A 25,543-nucleotide genomic window follows, 5' to 3' on the forward strand; every position below is an offset into this window, starting at 1 on the left:
TTGGTTTCTAGTCTATAACTTTTGATTGAGGAGTCCGATCGAAAAAGTACGAATTGTTTTGGATTCTACGCACCAAGATGTATAAGAAAAAGTGGTTTCTCGAGAAATTTTGGTGCAGTCGATTTTTGGTAAAAAAGGAAGGTTATACACTGCTTTCTTTTGAGCTCCGAAAAGAAAATTGTCTAAGATCGACCGGGAAAAAAGATTTTCTTATAGAATGTGGCCTGTAGAATCCATAATTTCAAATAGTTCCAAGATTGGGCTACTAGTTCAAAAGTTATAGCCCTTTGAATTTTCTTTCGAAATTGGTTTCTTTGACTATAACTTTTGATTGAGAAGTCTAATCGAAAAAGTAGGAATCGTTTTGCATTCTACGCCCCAAAATTAATAAGAAAAAGTGTTTTCCCGAGAAATTTTGGTGCAGTCGATTTTTGGTAAAAAAAGGAAGGTTATACACTGCCTTCTTTTGAGCCTCGAAAAAAAAATTGTCTCAGATCGACCGGGAAAAAAGATTTTCTTATAGAATGTGGCCTGTAGAATCCATAATTTCAAACAGTTCCAAGATTGGGCTACTAGTTCAAAAGTTACAGCCCTTTGAATTTTCTTTCGAAATTGGTTTCTTTTACCGGGAAATAGTAGGCTAATAATATGAAAAATTTCCAATCACGTAGGTATCCGTCAGTATTGTAAAATTATCAAACTGGACAATAAAAAACAATGAGAAAAAGCTTAGATGTACAACCCGAAGGAGATCGCGATTCCCTCTTTTCCGACGAGGAAGTACTAGGTAATCTAACGTCTTATCCCCTTTCCATTTCATTGTAGCTTTTTCAACTGCAGAAAAGGTCGTCAGCGTAATACTACCAGATGTAGTAGAAGACTCGGGGATTGCGTCCTATACTGATGAGGAGTTGAACGAATTGGTGCAAGTGATCAAAGACTTGACGGTTTTGTATGATTTGAGAGATAGCGATTGGACCTGCGAAAATGGGAAGATTGTGGAGGAATTTTTCATCGACCTGACCATTCCTCTCATAGTGGTATACTTTAGAGAGGATGACCTTGTGGTTTCGAGGGAGTTTCCGCGACATCCGGTGGTTGATTTGATGTACTTCATTAGAAGTCATCGGGAAAGGTTTGAGCTTGCAACCGTGCACGACTGCCTCAACTTTGGTAACGTGCACGATGATGTCGAAGGTGCGGTTTTGGATGTACTGCAAGTGGTCTACGCGCCCGCTTTGTTTAGCGCGACTACGTGGGCTGACAGTATCCTTGCTTTTCAAAAATTACTGTGTGTAATTTTCTTTAATAATGTATTGGCATTAAACATGACATCTCTGGAGCGTTTCACACTTTCCTAGCGAAAGTAACGGACCTTTGTTATCGTCTGCAAGGCATAACTGTAGTTTACGTGCCGGAAGAAGGTGCGCAACTGTCACTTAATCAAGCGCACAAAGACAAGGATCTGATTAAGAGACTAGAAGGCATTGTGGTGTACTGGACGCGACAGATACGAATCACTCTGCAAGACCAAGACCAAAATGTTGCCGAAGATTTGCTTTGTCCAATTGACGAATATGAGTTTTGGGTTTATAGGTGTAAGTATCGTGTTTTGGCATTGTCCATTGTACAGGATTGCTTCTAGACGAAAATCTTTGCGGACTGGAGCATCAGATGGGAAACCTAAAACTGAAGCATGTATGCGACATTTTAGCTTTTGTACAGTCCACCCACGTTAACCAGTTTCTGTACGTGTTCGAAGATTTACACTCCAACGTGCAAGAAGCAAAGTCAAACATAGAATACCTTCAGACCATTATCGAACCATGCGCCGAACTATTTCAGTTGCAATCCCCACACGAAATTCCAGAGAAGTTGGTGGATATTTTGAATTTGTTCCGTTTCATTTGGATGCGTAGTCCCTATTACAACACTAGGCAAAGGATTACCACCCTATGCAGAGGGTTGAGTAATCAAATTATCATACAATGCATTAACTTCATCAAGCTGGACGTTGTGTTCAAGAGTAAGCATAGTCGAGCTGCGATCAAAATGTTTCAAACCTGCATTGACTGCTGTATGGACTACATCAAAATGTATGCTGTTGTAAGTTGTAGCATTAAGAAAACATACAAGAAGTTCGAGTTTACTCACTCATCTACATGGTCTGGAAAAATGACCATGGAACTCCAAAGCGTCGTACTTCTATTCTGTGTGGTTTTTTTTTATGATCGAGTTAATGAAGATGCCTTCGACCATGATCACCCAAAAGTACTCGTACTTTTTCGACGATCAATTTCCACGCATTCTGGATTCTAGGTCTTGGGCCTGATCTTGCCAAGAATCTTAGAACACACACCATTGATATTGAAGAACCTGATCAGTCTGCACCTACCGAGCCCATAGTTGACGTCGTGACCTCTGTAACTGTCAGCAAACATGAAACAGGCCATCGATCATCATCATCCTGTACCATTCCACTCCGTAAACATTGCTTTAAATGTGGGGCTAGTAATGTAACAGTAGGTAGTTTCCATAAATGTCAACGTGAAAGACGGGAAAACGGACATGGCGACGTTAAGGAGTCGACTAACTCACTGTTCTACTGGCAAGGCCACATCTTACGACGCCAGGAGATATTGGACTTCAATTTAAATCAAACTGAGGGTGATAAACGACCATATCTGGATGTCACAATTTTCGGTATACTTTTCCTAGGCGCTTCTCGTACCATTATCGGTGGACAATATTGGGACATACTAAAAGAATTTATTTTCAATTTCAAAATGTACAGCACTAGGAGAAAGAGCTATGTTCTGCCGGATGCTAGTAACTTCTCTGCTAAGTTTGCACCCAAGTACATAGGGCCCTTTAAGCTTTATAACATGCTGACTAGCTGGATATACCAACTTAAAGATCCTGATGGTACTGGTTGTGCAAAAGATTGTAACATTGCCTCCACGCACCAAGATACCGGCCCCCTTCTCATATCTTTGTTCCGAGTAACATTCGATATTTTTACAATACCGACCTCTAATTCGGGTGCAACTGAAATAGCATCGATCTCCATAGAAGTTTTCTAAATTGAAAAATTCCCCTAGGCCAAGGCTCATATTCGTGGTATATGAAGGAATTGGCAATGGGCCGATATTATGTAGATTATTTTTTTATGATCCTCTCATATTGATGAAATTTCCGTACTGGCTTTATACGGCTTTAGCTTTCCTTTGGTCAAAGAGTGTTGATAATGCATTAATTATGTACTTTGGAGATTCCGCGCTACTTGGTAGACGTATTGCACGGTTAGAATATATTTTAGTACAATGCGAATGTACCTTTCCTTTTTTAGTTTCCGAAATTGTAAAACGAAATTAATCTCCCGTCGCCCAAGTCTGTGATGGAAAATGCAACATCATGTCACCAGTATGAGGTTACGAATTACCCAATGCGATTTAAAAAATGAGTTTATTGCAATGAACTTTGCTTAGCTTCTCCGTCGCTCGCTCGAATTTTTATTGGGGACCTAGTCCCTCGTCTTGTTCACACTAAAATTGATCCCGGCCCGCTTGAAATCCTAGTCCCTGCTACACTGATACCATCCTTTAAGTTCCAAATTTCCCAAACAAATGATTACAAATTTCTTTCTTCCGCCGTAGGTATCGGAAACCCACGCTCAAAGAAGCCAAACGCCATGGGACCTTAACAAGGCGCCAATTTTCAACCACATCGACACATTTATCAAACGCTGCAGAGACATGGTAGAAATTTGCGAGTCGATGATAACGTTCGGTCGTTTCGACGAGGTCGATCCGATACCGGCGCCGAAATTCGGAGGAACGCGCGGCCGCGAGTTTGAAAACTGGTGTCTAGAAATCGAACGCGCATTCCTTGCCAGTTTGGAGGACGTCGAAAAGGTAAAATCCGTTATGTCGACGTATCCGGTGTCGTTCATCTTCTTTGGCAGCGCCAAGAACTGATTTTGGACGTGCAGGAGTCCTCGTGGAACGACGTCATTTTGAAATTTCGAGGGGAGATGAACGAGATCGAAACGATCATTGAAAATCTTGTTACGGCGATCTTTAAGAGGGTGGTCAATGTTGACGACGGCGTGGAAGCTTTGGCCGCACTCCACAATTATTCTACCAGGGAGTCTTTGAGGAATTTGTTCGATCAGAAAACTTGCTATGTAAGGGAGCTATTTCCAAATGATAATTAACCGTCGCACTTTAGGTGTATTCGCTGTTGAGAAGAAATATACAGGAGTGCAAGGAAGATTTGGTTAGAGAAAAGGACAGCTGTCCTTCGTACTTTCCCTTTTATGGCGGAAGGGCGTTAATCGCCTATTTGAAAATGCAGTTCTTGAAAAATCGGAAAACTGTTCTGGACAACGCCGCCTGGATGAGACCCTGCAGTACTTCTGGAGACGTCTTCAATCAGTACCATCACGTTTCCACGTCGATAGAGCATCTCATAAGAGATCTCTTTCAAGAGTGGATACGCAGTATCGAAGGTGACGTCATTACCAAACTGAGCAGGTCTTTGATGAATCGTAGCGTTACCAAGATAGGAATGTTGGAGTGTAACATTGACCGGTAAGCCTCAGTTAAACTTCAACAGCGGATCACCGAATCTTCTTCTAGTACTCTTCTGGAAATGTTTCGCGAGATCGCCTACTGGGAGGCGCTGAATTTCGAAATTCCTGGCTACCTGCAGTTCGTGCGCGATAGAGCGGAGCAAATTTCGATGGTCTATGAAAGCGTGCTGTCGGTTGTAATGGACTACAACAAAATTATTGCCGCGTTGACGAGTGAGGAGCTAATGCTTTTTAAGCAGCTCATCGGGAATGTGGAAAAGAAGATCTTGCCCGGACTTTCCAAGCTAACGTGGTCGGCGGATGTTGGCGACGCTTATGTTGCAGAATGCTGCGCCGCAACTGCTCAGGTACTTTGACTATACAACCGTATTGTAGCGTACACGAAAGAATATACAATACTTTGTGTTCCTTTCTGAAAACTCAATCCAGGTACGTAGATCGAAATTAGCCTCTCTAAGATGTCGCTGCTAAATGCAACTCGAAGAAAGTGGTGAACGATCAACGGCCCTTCAGATAAAAATACATATCTTCTAATCTCTTCGTCAACCGGAAATGCCTTCTGCAGTTGGTCGTGTGCTGAAAATGTCAAATCTGATTGGACAAAATGTAAATCTTGCGCAGGTTCAAAGGCTACGGTTCTTGTACATCCCCATTACTCGATGTGCTCTTATATAGCGTTGTAGCTAGTAAAATAAGAGCGAGAACGGTGAAGATAATAATAAATAAATACGGGAATGAAGATGAAAAATTAAATTACATAGTGTTCCATTACTGTCGCGATTATGTTCCTATTAACAATCTACCTACATTTCTAGTTGCAAGACTTTTTGGACGACTACAAATCTAGCAATCTTCAAATAATCCTATTGTGCGAGAAAATCTGCGACACCTCCCTGATATGTCTGCGGCCAAACTACGCGTACAACCTGATCGAACTAATAAAAGACATGAGCCAGTACAGAAATGAAACGATCGACACGATTGTAAAGTACTACCAAGAGATAATTCAATACGTGGTGCTGATTTACGAGGGATTCGAGAGTCAGATTCACTTGGTGAGTCCTACTGCGCCACGTAGCCGAAACGAAGGGATTTTTGCAGATGGGTGATCGCTGGGTCTCATATATTCACAACATCGACGTAGTCATCGAGGAGGCACTGAGGATATGTACGAGGAACTCTTTACGCACTATGCACTTGGCGTTGCATGGAGATGGTGGCACACAACCTTCGCCCATACTGCGACTCGAAGCCACACTGAAGAGCAACAGGGTAAGTGGGAACAGAGGCTCATGAGTGCACAATCCAAATCTTTTGTTTAGATTCACTTTGACCCATCTCTAGCCGATGTTGCTCGTGTAATATCGAATATTTTGCCCAGCATTACGAGCACATTGCGATCTTTGCCGAGGCTGGTAGAAAAATTCGACATTCAAACGGCATACGTTCGCCCTTTCCACATAGTGATCGGTGCAGATCGGGAATGCACGAGGCTCCAATCGCTTTTGAGTGAAGGTGAAGCTCCATCCTCGTCCTCCATCATCACCATTTCATGTGCTTTCAGAGGTGAATGTAAACGTTCAGCACATGCAAAGCTACCTCGCCATCTGGGAGCCATTCCGCGACATGTGGGAGGTGGACAAGGAGCGCTTCATCGGACGCTACGAGCTTTCAAAACCCAAGGCGATGCAGTTCGATTCCAACATCGGCCGATATACTGAGGTGGCAAATAACGTGCAAATCCAGGAGTCGACAACCGCTGTTCATTTTATCGTCGTCAACTCCGTCGAACTGAAGCGCGCAATTATCGAGCACTGCGTTGAGTGGCAGAGCAAACTGTGCGCCTTGCTGAAGAAGTTAACGTACGAACAAATTAACCACGTCTACACTTACATAAACACAAACACGGAAATGTAAGTAACTCCCTTCTCCCCATTTATGACTCAAACCGCGCATTCTAGAGTGATGCGCCAACCTCAAACGTTGGAGGAGATGACGGTGGCACTGAAGTACTTTGACGAGGTGATTATGGAAGCAGACGTCTTTCCCGAACAATTTCCGCCAATCACCGATCAAATTATCACTTTGGATAAGTACAACGTGGACATAAGCGAAGAGATGCGCAATTTGGAGAAGGAGATACCGACGGCGTGGATAAAGTATTTAGAAACCCTGGAGGAAGCTGAAAAATTGCTTGGACAGTCCAAGGTATGAATCCACCCTCGGTATATTAACTTGACTCCAAGTAAACGCGCTCCATCTTCCCTACAAAAATTTAATGCCGGGGCGCCACAAAGAGAAGCGGTCACAAGTATTCGTCTACAAAATAATAATAATAATTTATTGCATAGTTATTTACATAATTGAGAAAAATTAATTCCTTTCGTTGAGACCTTTCATTAGAGTACCATGAATGATAAAGCTAGTTTCACTCCCCCCCTCCCCCTCCGGCCCGTAATTAGATAAGAGGACAGAAAGAAGGGTAGTAGTTGGTAGAAAACGGTTCCTTTCGTTGAAACCTTTAATTAGAATACAATGAGAGATCAAATTAATTTTTAACCCCCCCCCCCCCCCCCCCCCGCCCCGTCGCTCAGTGATCTCGAAAAGAGTCGCACGAAGAATGTTACATTTGTACAAACCAATTTATTTCGATGAGAGCTTTCATTCGAATACCATGAAGGGTAGAACATGTGTTTGCCCCCCCCCCCTTCTCCCCCGTTCCTAAAGTTTACCTTAGCACCATTAAAGACATGCGTATGCAAAATCTGAGACCAATAATTATTGGTTGTCGTATGTAAAAGCTATGCACGTTTTACTTTCAAAAACAGCATCTCAGGAAATAATTCGTGGGGGGGTCCCCCTTTTAGACAGCGAAATTTGATGGCCGTCTGGCACACCTTCAAAGTATAGGCTACCTACTGCAAAACATTCCAGCACTCTAGGACCATTCCCCTAGAAGTAGTTCAAAACGGTAGAAGTGGGTCCGGCCGGCCGGACAAAATGCAAACAATAGCACACAACAAAATAGTAACAACAAAAAAATAAAGATATAATTCAATTGTATGCAAAAGGGTTTCAAAGCAGTAAAAGAATCCAAACCCAAATATTCCCCTCCGAAAAAGCTCCCTAAGATCAAAGTACGGAGGGGAGGGGGGTGGAACTAATTTTATCCTTCATGGTACTGTAATGAAAGGTCTCAACGAAAGGAATTAATTTCTACCAACCACAGCCCTCCTCCTCGACCTCCTATCCTGATCGGGTATATTCCCTTATACCTCAAGAACGGATTGTCGGAAGAGAGTACTCACAAGCGGCGATTGAGACGTCTGCAAGAAATATATCCAATGGTGATATCAAAAGAAAAGCTATTTCGGTTTAAAAAATGCGCTTTATCTGCACAGGAGTTGTGCACAACTTATACTTGTTTCTAATTGTGTTGGAGTCAAGTTTTTTAATATCTCAACCGTCCACCCTTTTTAGGGCAAAATGTGCTATTGTTTGCGTTTTGTCCGTCCGTCCAGCCCCACTTCTGCCGTTATGAACTACTGCTAGGGGAATGGTGCTAGAGTGCTGGAATTTTTTGCAGCAGGTAGCCTATATCTTGAAGGTGTGCCATCAAATTTCGCTGTCTTAAAGGGGGTGGGGGGAAATGAATTATTTCCTGAAATACTGTTTTTGAAAGTAAAAGTAAAGAAATAAAAAGCATAACTTTTACATACGGATATTGCATACGCATGCCTTTAGTGGTGCCAAGTAAAACTTTTGAAAATTGGAGGAGGAGGGAGGGAGGGGCACGTGCTACTCGTTATGTTATTCTATTGAAAAGTCTTATGGAAATAAATTGGTCTGTACACTGCACAGACTATAACTTTCCCTCGCGACTCATTTTCCTGATCATGAAGTAACCGGCTCATCTTTTACCCCTTATTAAAAAAAGGGGTTTGAGGCGCGGAGAGGGGGAACTGGTTTTATCCTTCATGGTACTATATAGGACTGAAAGGCCTCAACGAATGGAATTAATTTCTCCCAACCATAGTCCTCCTCCTCGACCACTTATCGTGATCAGGTGTATTCCCTTACATCTTCACAACGGAAAACTTTAAGAGCGAATATCTTGAAAACGGTTTGTCGGAGGAAAGTGCTCTCAAAGGCAAAATGAATCGACTGGACGTGACATATCTATTGGTGGAGCAAATACCTTAACGACGACGTGTCGGAAGAGGTACTCATAAAAGGAAAATGGAATGTCAGGACGAGACATAGGATTATGAATGTATGCCAGGCGGTCTTTAAATGTTTATGTGTAAAGCGCCTCCTCCCCCCCCCCTTCATTAATCATTTACCAAGAAAGTAAACATCGATAGCATGCTACGGTTTAAAAAAATGTGCTTTATCTGCACAAGTTGTGTACAATTTATACCTGTTTTAATATACCATGTAAAAATTCCAAACATCATCACCTTTTTTTACAGGAAAGTTTCAGAGCGGGTTTGTTGGAGAGTGCAGAAATGTTGCGGCAAGATGGCATAGCGCTATTTGATACCTTCCTACGAACCGGTCCCTTTTCGAGTACGATGAAGGCAAAAGATGCACTGTCTTACATAATGGCCATGAGGGAACACCTAAAAGCGCTTAGAGAGAAAGAGGCACAGTTGAGGAAGGACTTGGGGATATTCGATCTGAGTCTTCCCGAATCGTTGGAATTGCAGGCGTTGGAAGCGGTAAGTCGTTACAATACAACGTTCTAAAAATACGCTAGGAGTGTAGGAACTGGACGCTATCGAATTGGTGTGGCAACTTACGGACGAGTGGGATACCGCGTGGGAGAACTGGAAGAATTCGGCCTTTTGGGACATCAAAACCGAAGATATGGAGGACATCGCGCAAACCCTATTCCGGAAATTGACCCGCCTTTCAAGAGAACTGAAAGATAAAGGGTGGGACATAGTGGACCACACCAAAGCGCGAGTCGATAACTTTAGGAAAACTCTCCCGCTACTAACTGACCTGAAAAATCCGTCGATGCGTGCAAGGCACTGGGATCGAGTTAGGGCGGCTATGAATAGGGATTTTGATGAAAATTCGGCCGATTTTAACCTGGAGGCGATCATCGCAATGGAGATGCAGCTTTACGCCGACGAAATTAATGAGATTTCTAATGCCGCCACTATGGAGTTGCAAATTGAGAAAGGTTTGGAGAGCATAAGGGCTTTGTGGGAGGTGATGATCTTCGAAATCGTCCCGCATAAAGATACCGGGGTTTTTCGGTATATTACCCAATTCGATTCCTCTTCTGAGATATCTTTTACAGAATCAAGTCGGTTGACGACTGCTTTCAAGCGCTGGAGGAGAACATGCTGCAGTTATCCACGATGAAAAGCACGCGATACGTTGAGCCCTTCATAAAGGATGTGGACTACTGGGAGAAAACGCTGTCTTACGTTATGGAAACGCTAGAAGTTGCACTAGTCGTGCAAAGACAGTGGCTATACCTCGAGGTAGTCGGCGTGTCACATGCAATCTAAGTAACCTCCCACTTGCAGAACATTTTCGGCGGGGAAGACATTCGCAAGCAACTTCCCCAAGAAAGTCAGGACTTTGAAGATCTAACGCAGGACTGGATCCAAATCACCACGGCGATGTACCAAGCGGGTACGGCTCTGAGAGCAACCCACATCCAACCACCGCCGGCCCTACTCAACGTGATGAACAAAATGAACGACCAACTGGAGTTGATTCAGCGTGCCCTCGAACGATACCTGGAGACCAAGAGGCACATTTTCCCCCGCTTCTATTTTATTTCGAACGACGACATGTTGGAGATTCTTGGCAATTCTAAAAAACCGGAAGCCATACAGCCGCACTTCAAGAAGCTGTTCGACAACATCAACAAGATTAAGATACAAAAGGTATCTCGTTGTGGTTTGGGGGTGGTACACTAGTTGTTTTAGAACACAATTTTGAATAAAATGGAGTCGATCGGAATGACCTCGGAGGATGGGGAGTACTTGGAGTTTACCAGGTCGGTGATATTAGACGGCCCCGTTGAGATGTGGTTGTGCGATATTGAGACGGCCATGAGAGCGATACTGCGTGCGTTGTTTAAGCCGTGCCGAAGTGATCTGAAGAGGAATCTGCACTCGAGAGATAAGTGGTTGCTGTCCAACTGCGGGCAACTTTGCAACGCATGCAGCCAAGTACCGACAATCGGTAAGTTAGTTAGTAGCCAAACTAATGGGTTTTGTTTAGATTCAGTGGACGACTGATTGTACCAGAGCACTGGTACATTGTAAGATCATGGAAAGTAAGAAGCCGCTGAAGAAACTGCGCAAACAACAGAATCAGGTTTTAAACACGTTATCAGAGCTCAGTAGGAGAGAGCTGCCCAAGATCCAAAGACTGAAAACCAACTCGTTGATAACAATTGAAATTCACTCTCGCGACGTTATCGATCGGATGTACAAAGCCAGTGAGTACTTTCGTTGCATCTACCACTTGTACTAGTGGTTCTTTCAGATTGCCGAGATGTAGGTAGCTTTGAGTGGTTTTCCCAGTTACGTTTCTACTGGGATCGGGAATTGGACGATTGTTTAATTCGACAGACCAATACACACTTCATGTACGGTTACGAGTACAACGGTAACTCGGGACGTTTGGTCATCACCCCACTTACAGACAGGTAACTAAAAAACGTGAGACACTTACCGACCGTTTCTAACTGTAGATGCTACATCACGCTGACGACGGCCCTGCATCTGTTCCGCGGCGGTAGCCCGAAAGGCCCGGCCGGAACCGGGAAAACGGAAACGGTCAAGGACCTGGGCAAAGCGATGGGCATGTGGGTGATTGTCAATAATTGCTCGGAAGGTTTAGACTACAAAAGTATGGGAAAGTGTTTTTCGGGTTTGGCGCAGACCGGAGCCTGGGGTTGTTTTGACGAATTCAATCGTATCAATATTGAGGTGCTTTCCGTGGTGGCTCAGCAGATTTTGTGCATTCTGCAGGCGATTTCACAAAAGCAGACCTCTTTGGTGTTTGAAGGTAATGGTTCCACCTTAAAGCAAAATATCTAAAAAACAAATCGAAAGGTATCGAAATCAAGATAAAACATACGTGCGGAATTTTTATCACGATGAATCCCGGATACGCCGGCCGAACTGAGCTGCCCGACAATTTAAAGTCGATGTTTCGCCCCATATCGATGATGGTGCCCGATAATTTGATTATCGCCGAAAATACGCTGTTCAGCGATGGGTTTCAAAACACAAAGTTGTTGGCCAAGAAGGTCTTCACCTTGTACCAGCTGGCTCAAAGGCAGCTGAGCAAGCAGGACCATTATGACTTCGGTTTAAGATCCATGGTGGCTCTCTTGCGGTACGCCGGTCGTAAGCGAAGAGTTCACTCGGATTTCCCTGAAGAGCAAGTCGTCTACCTTGCGATGGCGGATATGAACATCGCCAAGTTCACATCGAACGATCTTCCCTTATTCAACGGGATTATGTCGGACATCTTTCCCGGAGTTTCCGTTCCCGTCGTAGACTACGAGGAAATGAACAATGCCATTCGGGCCGAGTTCACACTTATGGGTCTGCAGGTAAGTCTCCGTCGATCCGTTCATTTGTCATTTGAAGCGCTTCAGTCTATCAAGAAGGCGATGATTAAAGTAATTCAATTGTACGAAACAAAAAACTCGCGTCACTCAACTATGATACTCGGCAAGACCGGGACCGCGAAATCGGCGACGTGGAAGTGCCTGAAGGCGTCATTGGGTCACCTAAAAAAGGCAGGAAAACCAGGTTACAATGTGGTTTACGAGTACCCGATTAATCCAAAAGCTCTGAGCCAAGGAGAGTTGTATGGGGAATACAATCTAAGCACGAACGAGTGGTTGGATGGCGTCATAAGTGCTACAATGCGCCAGACTTGCTCAGAGGAGACTCCGGACGAGAAGTGGATACTCTTCGACGGACCAGTCGACGCAGTCTGGATCGAGAATATGAACAGCGTGATGGACGATAACAAGGTTCTGACTTTAATTAATAGCGATCGCATCACTATGCCCGAGCAAGTCTCGCTCCTCTTCGAAGTCGCAGATTTAACAGTGGCCTCACCCGCGACCGTCAGCCGATGCGGCATGGTCTACAATGACTACAAGGATTGGGGGTGGCGACCGTACATAGCATCCTGGATTCAAAAACAGGAAAAGAGGGGGAAACAGTTTCAGGAACTTGTGCGCATTCCTCTTGGCACATTGTCGTCACTAACCGAAAGCATTTTACAGATGAAATCATACTTTATGATCTACCTGGGAATGGTGCTCGAGTTCAAACGGTTTAATTGTAAGGAGCCAGTCCCTTGTGAGGAGCTACATTACGTGGCGTCGCTCTGTCGACTGCTGGAAGTTTTCGCTACTCGAGAAAATGGAGTGGATCCCAAGAATGAGGATACATTTGAAGATATGGCGAAGCAATGGTTTCTTTTCTGGTAAGTCGTCGTAGTGTACGAGAAATGTTCACATCTTAATCTGCAGCTTAATCTGGTCCGTATGTTGTACTGTTGATGAAGATGGTCGCAGGAAGATAGACGCATTCATTCGCGAGAAGGAAGGAGCGTTTCCTCTAAAAGATACCGTTTACGAGTATTTTGTCGATGTCAAGAAGAAGGCGTTTTCGTGTTGGGAGGACAAATTGAACGAGAATTGGCGCTACCCAGCCGAGTAATTCTTCAACTGATCTATTCCTTTCATCACGATATTTTTAGGGCGCCGTTTTTTAAGATCATAGTACCGACAGTAGACACAATTAGATATCAATGCATCGTCGAGACCTTACTTGCATCCGGTTATCCATCTTTACTCACAGGTCCTGTGGGAACAGGCAAAACTTCAACTGCGCAGTCGGTGTTGTTCAGTCTCGACCCCGTTAAATTCTCAGTACTAAACGTCAACCTTTCCGCTCAAGTAAGTTGCATCATTGCATCTTTCTAACCCTAGTATTAACCCTAGACCTCCTCCGTTAACGTCCAAGAAACGATCGAAAGCAGGCTAGAGAAGCGTACCAAAACCACTTTTGTGCCCGCTGGCAATAAAGTAATGGTAACCTTCTTCGACGACTTTAACATGCCAGCGAAGGAGACCTACGGATCTCAGCCACCCCTTGAATTACTTCGGCAGTGGATCGATTACGGCTTTTGGTACGACAGACAGAAACAAACGCGGAAATATGTCCAGGTATTGGCCACTCTTCCTATTTCACCTCATTCAACGAGCATTCCAGAACATGATGCTAATGGCAAGTATGGGACCTCCGGGTGGCGGACGGCAGAGCATATCGGAAAGGACGTTAAATCGGTTTAACGTTATCAACATGACGTTTCCTACAGAATCACAAATTATTCGAATCTTTGGCACGATGCTGGCTCAGCACCTCTCCAACTTTCCAGAGGAAGTAAAGGTGGTGCGACAGGAGATCACGCTCACAACCATCGATCTCTACAACAACGTGATCGCGAAAATGCTGCCAACTCCCGCAAAGATGCATTACCTGTTCAATTTACGCGACATATCCAAGATCTTCCAAGGACTCCTCCGAAGCCACAAGGATTACCAAAATACCAAAAATTCCATTCTGCGACTGTGGATACACGAAAGCTTTAGGGTCTTTTATGATCGCCTCATCGATGACAGGTGAGTAGGGTGTTTCAAATTGTGTCTTACGTGCACCGCCTCTCAGGGATCGCGAATGGTTCTACAGCCAAATGAATGACCAACTCGGTGCGCACTTCGACCAAACCTTGCACGCGCTATGCACCAACAAGGCAATACCGACCTTTGGCGATTTCCTAAACTCCTTCGGCATATACGAAGACATTATGGACTACGGCGTCCTGAAGCAGTATATCGACCACCAGATGGCCGAATACAACGTGTCACCCGGCGTGATTCGAATGGACTTGGTCTTGTTTCGCGATGCCATCGAGCATATTTGCAGAATAGTGAGGGTCATCTCCCAACCAAGGGGAAACATGCTACTCGTCGGCATCGGTAAGCCACATGACTCGCATTACCTATCCCTCCATTCTATTCTAGGCGGAAGTGGTCGGCAGTCACTGTCCCGGATCTCTTCTTTTATTTGTCTTTTGAATACCTTCCAAATAACTGTGACGAAAAACTACAAGGTGGGCGAATTTCGCGAAGATCTAAAGACGCTCTATTCGGTAACGGGCGTGTTTGCTCGACCCACGACATTTCTGTTTAATGACACCCAAGTGATGAACGAGCAGTTCCTGGAGATTATTAACAACATGTTAAGCAGTGGCGAGGTGTCCAATTTGTACAAGCCTGATGAATTTGAAGACGTAAGTTCCTAGGCCGGCCACAGACAAAGGGCTGTAACTTTTGAACTAGTAGCCCAATCTTGGAACTGTTTGAAATTATGCATTCTACAGGCCACATTCTATAAGAAATTTTTTTTTCCCGGTCAATCTGAGACAATTTTTTTTCGGGCCTCAAAAAAGGCAGTGTATAACCTTCCTTTTTTACCAAAAATCGACTGCACCAAAATTTCTCGGGAAAACACTCTTTCTTATTAATTTTGGGGCGTAGAATCCAAAACGATTCGTACTTTTTCGATTAGACTTCTCAATCAAAAGTTATGGACTAGAAACCAATTTCGAAAGATAATTCAAAGGGCTGTAACTTTTGAACTAGTAGCCCAATCTTGGAACTGTTTTAATTTATGGATTCTACAGGCCATGTTCTATAAGAAAATGTTTTTTTTTCCGGTCGATCTGAGACAATTTTTTTTTCGGGTCTCAAAAAAAGGCCTTTTTTTTACCAAAAATCGACTACACCAAAATTTCTCGGGAAAACACCTGATAGGTACGCCTGAACTGTATACCTGTCAGGTGTACCTGATAGTTTGTGGTAAAAATGACCTGACAAATGATGAAAATTCGATCAATTCTGTCTGACAGGTGAATAGACTGAATGTATGTGTGGCGGTTCCATCAGGTGTACCTCAATAGGTCTCAGTTTTTAACAATCTTTCGGCGTGGATAGGTTGTTCTTATTTTTTTAACTAATAAAACAAGTAGTTTACAGTGAAAAATGTCGCAAAGAAATATTGAAGTGCATGGTGACTTATTGAAATGTATAAACTTCAACCTTGCTTGTGGAAAGTTACGGCAAATATAGATTATAATATATGGGCACAATCGACTACTTCAGACGTGCGAAGAATTACAAAATGAAATTCTATAAATTTATTCTTCTCGAATTATTAGGGTCGCAGAATTTACCGTCGCGCGTTTAAGCTTCCACTATTGTTCGTGTTTATCGTAATAGTTTCTAATTCGCAAGTTGTCACTTGTATTTGAGGGTCACCAAAACTTTACGTTTAAACTTTACGCGTTTATTTTACACATAGGTGTAAGTGACATTGTACCTCGTACGGTTTACGAGATCACCATAGTGAAAATGAAAAAAAAACCTTCCTGTATAAACCATCCTGCGCTAATTTACAGTTATTTCACTTAAATCTGTCTCATTTCTAAAACGTACTCCACGGTAATTTACAGGTGGTGGACGTCGCTTACTTTACTTTCTTGGATTGACACCATCCCTTGACGCAAATCTTTTCCACCAATCAACTAACTTCGCACATCCAATCAGATTCATTGGCTATAAATGAACTCAACGTGGTGTAATTTTTCGTTTATTCTGCAATGGACAACTCGTCCACGTAATAAAAAAAAAGGAAGATGCAAGTTACAGTAACTCAGTTGTACCTACACTGATTCTTTCATGAACAAGAAATTGTGATAATCAGATGGCCCATCTCTTAATTCATTAAGGAGATCGATATGGGGAAATTCATTTACCCAAAATCGTCCTGAAACCAGGCAGAACTTGCCGCTTGTCACGTTACTGGCCGCACCTGTCACTTTACCGGCCGCATCTGTGACATTGATGAATGTCTATAATGACCCCTGTCATCACTGACAGATTGACATTAATCAAAAGTTCTATATAAAAATTGAAATTTTATATTAAAATACGATTTTGGGTAAAATTTAATACAAGACTCGTCAGTAAAATGACGGGGGCCTCGTACTTCAATACTTCCCCGCCAGTAATGTTGCATTTTCCTGAATGTTATGTAAATAACTATTCTTTTTTTAATTACTAGTAGGTAAGTATATATAAATTATAAAAGACAGCAATTTCAAATAAAGTGTTTCAAGTTTATTTTACAGTTTAAACAATGAAATCCAATGTATAAACATGTAACCACTGGATAGTGTTTCAGAGAATCTAACGGTTACGTGACGTTATAAAGCCCCCCAGGTATGATCATGAAGTTGATAAAAATAAGTGGTAGGTACCTTAATTAAACAAAAAAAATTTGCGGGAGAAGCCCTAAATTTTCCACAATCTTAATACAAAGTTCACATAATTTCGCCGAAATATGAGGTTATGTTACTCCGTATTTCATGATTACTTTTAAGTATTTCTTTTCCACGATAATACTGTAGAAGTACCTATATTTATGGACAAAAAACCAATTTCGAAAAAAAATTCAAAGGGCTGTAACTTTTGAACCAGTAGCCCAATCTTGGAACTGTTTGAAATTATGGATTCTACAGGCCACATTCTATAAGAAAATTTTTTCCGGGTCCATCTGAGACAATTTTTTTTCGGGTCTCAAAAAAAGGCAGTGTATAACCTTACTTTTTTACCAAAAATTGACTGTACCAAAATTTCTCGAGAAAACACTTTTTCTTATTAATTTTGGTGCGTAGAATCCAAAACAATTCGTACTTTTTCGATTAGACCTCTCAATCAAAAGTTATAGACTAGAAACCAATTTCGAAAGAAAATTCAAAAGGCTGTAACTTTTGAACTAGTAGCCCAATCTTGGAACTGTTTGAAATTATGGATTCTACAGGTCACATTCTATAAGAAAATTTTTTCCGGGTCGATCTGAGACAATTTTTTTTGAGGGCCTCAAAAAAGGCAGTGTATAACCTTCCTTTTTTACCAAAAATCGACTGCACCAAAATTTCTCGAGAAAACACTTTTTCTTATTAATTTTGGTGCGTAGAATCCAAAACAATTCGTACTTTTTCGATCAGACTTCTCAATCAAAAGTTATAGACTAGAAACCAATTACGAAAGAAAATTCAAAGGGCTGTAACTTTTGAACTAGTAGCCCAATCTTGGAACTGTTTGAAATTATGGATTCTACAGGCCACATTCTATAAGAAAATCTTTTTTCCCGGTCGATCTGAGACAATTTTTTTTTCGGGGCTCAAAAAAAGGCAGTGTATAACCTTCCTTTTTTACCAAAAATCGACTGCACCAAAATTTCTCGGAAAAACACTTTTTCTTATTAATTTTGGTGCGTAGAATCCAAAACAATTCGTACTTTTTCGATCAGACTTCTCAATCAAAAGTTATAGACTAGAAACCAATTTCGAAAGAAAATTCAAAGGGCTGTAACTTTTGAACTAGTAGCCCAATCTTGGAACTGTTTGAAATTATGGATTCTACAGGCCACATTCTATAAGAAAATTGTTTCCCGGGTCGATCTGAGACAATTTTTTTTTCGGGACCCAAAAAAGACAGTGTATAACCTTCCTTTTTTACCAAAAATCGACTACACCAAAATTTCTCGGGAAAACACCGGTCGATCTCAGACATTTTTTTTCCGGCCTCCAAAAAAGGCAGTACTTTTAAGTTCAAATATTTGAGACCGAACAATCCTGGAGTGAAACTTTTTGACTCGATAGTCTACGTAACTTAAAAACAATAGGGACCTTTCTTATATCCTTAAGACCATGTGTACCAATTTTCAAAGCGATCGCACGTTTTTAAACAAACTACCATGCACACGCACAAACGGATGGTCAAAAATGGATCTGTTCCAAAATCGCTAGGATTAATTTCAGAAAGGCGTACGTATCGTGTGCACTACGTACGTACGATCGCTTTGAAAACTGGTACACATATTCTTAAGGATATAACTGGTATAAGAAAGGTCCTGGTAGGTACCTCCTATATAATAATATAATAATAATATTACGCTTTTACTCCCCTTAAATTTGTATATAACAATAGAAATATAAAAAAGCTAACCCCATACAAAGTATAACTTGATTTTTTAAGTAGTATTAAGACTTTTATCTAGTATACTATTTTAAATTTTTAATGTATTTGAGTGACAAGTATTTGAATACTTTTCAATGTACCTATCTGTATCTAGTATTCGCTTGTGCTGGACGTAAAAGTATTTAGTATTCAAATACTTTTTGAAAGTATTGTGCCCAGTTCTGCCTGATAGTCTGTGGCAGGCCCTACAGTGCACACGTACGTCTAATTCCAGATTAAAAACAAGCTATCGGGAGCAGCGACAAGGGCGGGAATCATGCCAACCACCGAAGCCATGTACAATTTTCTAATTGAGAGAGTAAGAGAAAACCTTCACATCGTCCTGTGTATGAGCCCAATTGGTGACGCATTCCGAGTGCGCCTGCGTCAGTACCCTTCGCTGGTGAATTGCTCAACGATCGACTGGTTCTGCGATTGGCCGAAGGAAGCACTATTGGAAGTCGCTCAAAAGTACATTGGTGACGTCAACTTCGTCGCGACAATTACGGGCGATACATTGGTAAACGCCTTGCTAGCACCGGTCGTTCTCTCATTTGCTCTTTAGGAAAAACGCAAAGCTTCAGTTTTACTGTCGACGCAAGATCGGCTAAAGCAGGCCGTCGCGCTAGCCTTTGCCACAATTCATGATTCCGTCGCAAAGTGCTCGAAACGTATGGCCGACGAAATGAAGAGGCGTAATTACGTCACCCCAACTAACTACCTTGAGCTGGTCGCCGGGTATAAGATGTAAGTCGGTTTCTTTTGGGATCGCTACTAATCGGTTGCCTCGCCAGCATGCTACGTGATAAACGTTCCGAAATAGCGAGCCAAGCCAACAAGCTGCGGAATGGGCTGTGGAAGATCGACGATTGTCGGGCGAAAGTCGAGCTGATGTCACAGGAGCTGGAAGTGGCCCAGATCAAAGTGGCGGAGTTTCAAAAGCAGTGCGACGATTATTTGGTGATCATTGTCTCGCAACGCAAGGAGGCGGATGAACAGGCGAAGGAAGTGGCCATTACCAGCATTAAAATTGGAGAAGCGGAGATTGAATGTAAGAAACTGGCGGAAATCGCGCAAGCCGATTTGGACGAGGCAATGCCAGCCCTTGAAGAAGCCATACAAGCACTAGACGCGCTGAATAAAAAAGATATCTCCGAAATGAAATCTTACGGAAAACCACCGTATAAAGTGGAGATGGTGATGGAGGCCGTCATGATTCTAAAACAGGTAGGGTACACTTTCGCGCATTTATTATTGGACGCGGTGCTTACAGCTCGAGCCAACCTGGGCTGAGTCGAAACGGCAATTGGGCGAACAGAATTTCCTGAACGATTTAAGGGAGTTCGACAAGAACAACATATCCGACAAGACTTTGAAGAAAATTGCCACATACACGTCAAATAAGGAGTTTGTCCCTGAAAAGATCGGCATCGTGTCACTAGCCGCGAAGTCGCTGTGCATGTGGGTCATTGCCATTGAGAAATACGCTAAAGTCTGGAAGTGAGACGTGTACGTTGGAGTTAGTCCGCCTACTAAATTACCTTTGCAGAGTGGTAGCGCCCAAGAAAGCTCGTTTGGATGAAGCTATGGAGTCTCTCCGACTGCAGCAAAAACTCCTGGCCGAGGCCCACGCGAAACTGGCCGAGCTTAATATGATGCTCGCGAAACTGCAGAGGGAGTATGAAGAGAAATTGCTGCAAAAGGAGGAGCTGAACAGAAAGGCTGAAATGTTACGGTTGAAATTAGAAAGGGCTGCAATGCTCGTATCGAACTTGGCGGGAGAACGCGAACGGTGGTACACGACCGTATGTACGCTTGACGGCCAGTTTGCTGATTTACCAGGCGATTGCTTGTTGGCCACTGCCTTTGTCTCGTACTTGGGACCGTTTGTGTCTCAATATCGTGAAAGTCTGGTCGACTTTTGGAAGCAACAGGTACCTACCGCGCGGCACATCTGAGACCAGATAGAGGTTGCGGTTTTTTTCTCTTTTCTCAATAGTGTGTTCATCAGCACAGGTAATTTCTTGGTTAGAAATCATTTGAGCGATCCCAAAATTTTAAATCATTATTGTTGTGTAAATAACGTCATGCGTGCTTTTTAGTTGTCATTTGCACCTACAATAATGTTGGGTCACCCTGTACCATACAATTTTTTCAAGCGTAAATGTGGTCGTTAATTTGAGATGCAACACGCATTTGATCATTTTATTGATTTATATTTCTATTGATTTTTTTAATACATAAAGCTAGCTCTCGGGCCTCGGGCCTCATAGAAGGCTGCTCTTAAAAGTAATAAATAAGCCTTTAGACCGACGAGGGGATGGAATGGACTTTTAAAAATACGGTAAAAAAGTATTACTTGGTTACTGACGGACGATCAAAAATGAGTTGCAGTGGAGGCTTTGGAAGTTCATGTTCAGTACGATTTCTCATTTTTGATCGCACGGTATAAAGTGTTAACAACAAACAATAAATAAACACCATGCTCGCTTTTTTTTAATGTACGTAATCTTAGGTACTCGAGCTAGAGATTCCCTTCGACGAAGAGTTCAACGTAATCAAATTCCTAATCGACCCCACGACGATCCGTGAGTGGAACATACAAGGTTTACCATCGGACGGTTTCAGCACAGAAAACGGAATCATCGTCACCCGGGGCACTAGATGGCCGCTCGTGATTGATCCGCAAACGCAAGCGCAGAAGTGGATAAAGGCGATGGAGAGGAAAAATGGCCTAAAGGTGATTGACTTCGGCATGCACGATTATATGCGAACACTCGAAGCTGCCATACAAAATGGCAAACCAGTCATACTGCAGAACATTCTCGAAGAAATGGATCCGTCGCTTAATCCCCTCTTGAACAAAGATATAGTCAAACAAGGAGGGCTAGAGTATCTTAAATTCGACGAAAAACTGATAACATATAACTGGAAATTCAAGTTCTTCATTACAACCAAGCTGACTAACCCGCACTACCCGCCGGAAATCTCGACCAAAACCACCCTCGTCAATTTCGCCGTGAAGCAGCAGGGACTGGAGGCGCAACTCCTAGGTGTCGTCATTAGAAAGGAGCGGCCCCAATTGGAGGAGCAAAAGGATAAGATGGTGACGACAATCGCTCAGGGCAAACGTACCTTGATCAATTTAGAAAACGAGCTGCTGAGATTACTGAACGAATCGAAAGGTTCGCTTTTGGATAACGCCGAGCTCTTTGATACCCTACAGGTGTCGAAAGCGACCTCAATTGCAGTACAAGAAAGCTTGGAAGTCTCCGAAACCACAGAGATTCAAATTGACATGGCCAGAGAGGTGACCACGCGCCCGGTACCAAAACCGTAAGTGCTCATCGAAGTGTTTCAGGGATATCGACCGTGCGCCGAAAGGGCTTCAATCCTCTTCTTTGTGCTAAACGACATGGGGAAAATTGATCCAATGTACCAATTCGCCTTAGACTCGTATATTTTACTGTTCTCCCAGTCGATCGATAAAAGCCCCAAGTCGAACCACCTACCTCAGCGAATATCCAATTTGAATGATTATCACACATACGCCGTTTACCAGTGAGACCCAAAATACCCCAATCTGTTGTCACTCCGCCAGTCTTCTAGGAACACCTGCAGAACTCTCTTCGAGCGCCACAAGCTTCTATTCTCATTCTACATGTGCATCAAAATACTGGAAGCACAAGGAAAAATCGTACCGCACGAATACAACTTCCTTCTAAAGGGAGGAGTAGTGCTAGACAGAGAGAACCAACCGGATAACCCGTGCAGTAAGTCCAACATAAACTTCAGCTCGCACGGCTTTTACATTTCAGGTTGGCTAAACGGGGAAGGCTGGGACAACGTCACGGAACTGGATAAACTGCCCGGTTTCCACGGTGTTGTCGGTTGTTTCGAGCAGTTCACGCGCGACTGGCGCGATTGGTACATACACACGGAACCGGAAACCTTGCCTTTAATCGGTTTGCCCCACGCACTAATCACCGGTGGTTGTATAAGATTGGAATTTCAGACGAATGGGAGAATATCTGTAATGAGTTCCAACGAATGCTCTTCGTACGTTCCGTTCGGCAAGATCGCCTCTCGTTTTGCGTCATGAATTTTATAATTAACCAGTTAGGGCCGAAATTCGTAGAGCCGCCGGTTTTAGATGTCAAGGCCGTCTTTGAGGAGTCTATCCCGCAAACTCCCTTAATATTTGTCCTGTCACCAGGTGTAGATCCTACAGGTGCGCTCATTTCCTTTGCAGATTCATTAGATATGGGCGATAACTTTCACACGCTCTCCTTGGGCCAAGGACAGGCACCGATCGCGACGCGGTAAGTTCGCGCGTTAGTAGTAGATCTTCAAAAAATCCATAGCTTGATCACCACGGGAATTAAGGAAGGCAACTGGGTCTTCTTGGCAAACTGCCATCTCTCGCTGAGTTGGATGCCAAAGCTGGACAAAATAGTTGAGACCATCCAGACCGCCAAGGTCCATCCAGATTTTAGACTCTGGTTAAGTTCGAATCCCAACCCCGATTTTCCTTTGTCCATTTTGCAAGCTGGCATAAAAATGACCACTGAACCGCCAAAGGTGCCTCACCTGCTCGGGCCACTCGACTGTTAAAGCGTTTCTTCGTAGGGCATTAAAGCCAACCTAAAGCGGATGTACCAAATCATAACGGAGGACCAGTTCAATCTCTGCCAGGCCAGGGAGAAATACAAGAAGTTGCTGTTTGGCCTGTGTTACTTTCATGCAATACTTTTGGAACGGAAAAAGTTTCAGCAACTTGGCTGGAATGTCATTTACAGTTTTAATGACGCCGATTTTGAGGTGCCAAAGCGAATTGGGGTACTCAAACTGAGAATGTCGGTTATAGGTATCGGAAAATTTGCTATCGATCTACTTGGACGAGTATCCAATAACACCTTGGGATGCGTTGAAGTATCTAATTGCCGGTGTAAATTACGGTGGTCACGTAACAGACGACTGGGATAGGAGACTCCTTCTGACCTATATCGATCAATATTTTTGCGAGGATTCTCTAAGTACTCCTTACTATCGGTAGGTGGAAAAAAATGTTAGAGCCAGCGTCTGAATGAGCATCTTGCAGGCTTTCGTCTCTGGCAACATACTTCATACCACGCGACGGGTCGTTACAGTCATACATTGACTATATCAACGTTTTACCCAATTCCGATCGGCCCGAAGCTTTCGGCCAACATCCAAACGCGGACATTACGTCGCTTAACTCAGAAACGCGACTAATGTGCGAAACGCTAATGTCCTTACAAATACAGGCCAGTAGCAGCGCTGCCGAATCGAAGGAAGAGAAGGTACGAATTGACACCGGTAAGCTTCACGTCACTAACAATTTCCAGGTATTACAAATGGCCGCAGACGTTTTGCTTAAAATACCGTCGCCCATCGACTATGAGACCACGGATAAACTGATCGGCGCTGAAAAAAGTCCGTTGGACGTTGTGCTTCTCCAGGAAATTCAAAGGTTAGTATAATTTTGGTTTCGCAGAGTGCCCAAATGATATTTTTCAGGTACAACTTACTGCTTGTAGGCATACGCTTGTCCCTGAACGAACTTCAGAAGGGTATAAAAGGCTTGGTGGTGATGTCGTCTGAGCTGGAAGACATTTTTGTGTGCATTGACGAAGGACGAGTACCTTCACCTTGGTTAAAAAGTGAGCGACTCACCATTGGGTAAAAATGTCACTTTTCTCTTCAGCTTATCCGTCGCTGAAACTATTGGGATCGTGGACCAGAGATTTGGTCGGGCGAGTAGAACATTTCTTACAATGGGCAGAAACAATCAAACCGCCTCTATTTTTCTGGTTGTCGGCGTATACCTTCCCCACTGGGTTTTTGACCGCGTGTTTGCAAGTATATAAGACAAATATCGAGTCACAAAAACTGTTCATTTTTTAAATGTAGACAGCGGCGCGTGGAATGGAGGTTCCCATAGACACGTTGGGTTGGGAGTTCACGGTTTTAACCGTTGAAGAGCACGCAATCGTCGAAAAACCCCCATTGGGGGTCTACGTAAAAGGTCTCTACCTTGAAGGTGCCGGCTGGGATAAAAAGAATGCCATCCTGATCGAGCCTCTACCGATGCAGTTGGTGTGCGCAATGCCTCTAATTCATTTCAGACCGGTGGAACAACTCAAAAAAAGAACGCGAGGTAAGTATATTATGAGTGAAATGCCAAACCTCCAAACCGTACCATAGGATTGTATCAATGTCCCGCTTATTACTACCCCATCCGTACAGGAATGCAGGGATGGCCCGCCTTCGTCGTGGCGGTCGATTTGAAATCAGGTACGGAAAATTCTGATTTCTGGGTTAAAAGGGGTACAGCGTTATTACTTAGTTTATCTAATTGATTTATGCTTAATTAAATGTTTTGTTATTATGTTAAGCCTAATTTGAATAAATAAAGCATGTATAAACAACTGAAATTTTTCCACCGGTTTAAAAATTATGATCCTTTATCCTCGGCCTTAAATTTGAGAGAAAACAAAGATTGGGATTGTAATACTTAGTCCAGGAAGTTGCCCTAAACGACATACTGATTGCAGGAGTTTTTATGAAGAGTTTTGTCACTCATTCATGGAGTGGAACTGTATAGGGTTTGCCGTCCGCCGCGACGAGCAGCCACATATCTGATGTCTGATGTCTGACGCCTGACGGTTCCGAAGAGTATTATTTGCTTCTTCCGTAGGGTATATTCAAAGATCGTAACTGAAAAATCAACTGCATTCATATCTTTTCAGATAAGAAAATATATTTTTCAATGGCTA

General features: G+C 43.1%; 1 protein-coding gene across 1 annotated transcript; it reads left to right on the forward strand.

The window, feature by feature from the left end:
* Positions 1-717: 717 nt before the first annotated feature.
* LOC116176173 (dynein heavy chain 2, axonemal-like) lies at positions 718-25,126 on the forward strand. Its single transcript, XM_031494650.1, has 48 exons — positions 718-787; positions 841-1,266; positions 1,320-1,598; positions 1,646-2,106; positions 3,657-3,914; positions 3,965-4,186; positions 4,231-4,592; positions 4,641-4,941; positions 5,410-5,649; positions 5,696-5,866; positions 5,917-6,109; positions 6,159-6,507; positions 6,556-6,802; positions 9,067-9,315; positions 9,362-9,861; positions 9,906-10,092; positions 10,138-10,503; positions 10,546-10,791; positions 10,844-11,063; positions 11,111-11,273; positions 11,319-11,635; positions 11,683-12,188; positions 12,234-12,824; positions 12,876-13,078; positions 13,125-13,310; positions 13,355-13,553; positions 13,599-13,823; positions 13,870-14,279; positions 14,326-14,636; positions 14,682-14,950; positions 18,979-19,263; positions 19,309-19,490; positions 19,538-19,970; positions 20,017-20,243; positions 20,293-20,677; positions 21,259-22,053; positions 22,105-22,304; positions 22,353-22,708; positions 22,759-23,065; positions 23,108-23,324; positions 23,373-23,564; positions 23,611-23,795; positions 23,845-24,067; positions 24,113-24,237; positions 24,285-24,427; positions 24,472-24,626; positions 24,678-24,924; positions 24,972-25,126. The coding sequence occupies exons 1-48, from the start codon at positions 718-720 to the stop codon at positions 25,124-25,126; spliced, it is 13,539 nt and encodes a 4,512-aa protein (XP_031350510.1).
* The last annotated feature ends 417 nt before the right edge of the window (positions 25,127-25,543 follow it).

The sequence above is a fragment of the Photinus pyralis genome, unplaced genomic scaffold, assembly GCF_008802855.1.
Source record: "Photinus pyralis isolate 1611_PpyrPB1 unplaced genomic scaffold, Ppyr1.3 Ppyr1.4_LG7, whole genome shotgun sequence".
NCBI lineage: Eukaryota > Metazoa > Arthropoda > Insecta > Coleoptera > Lampyridae > Photinus > Photinus pyralis.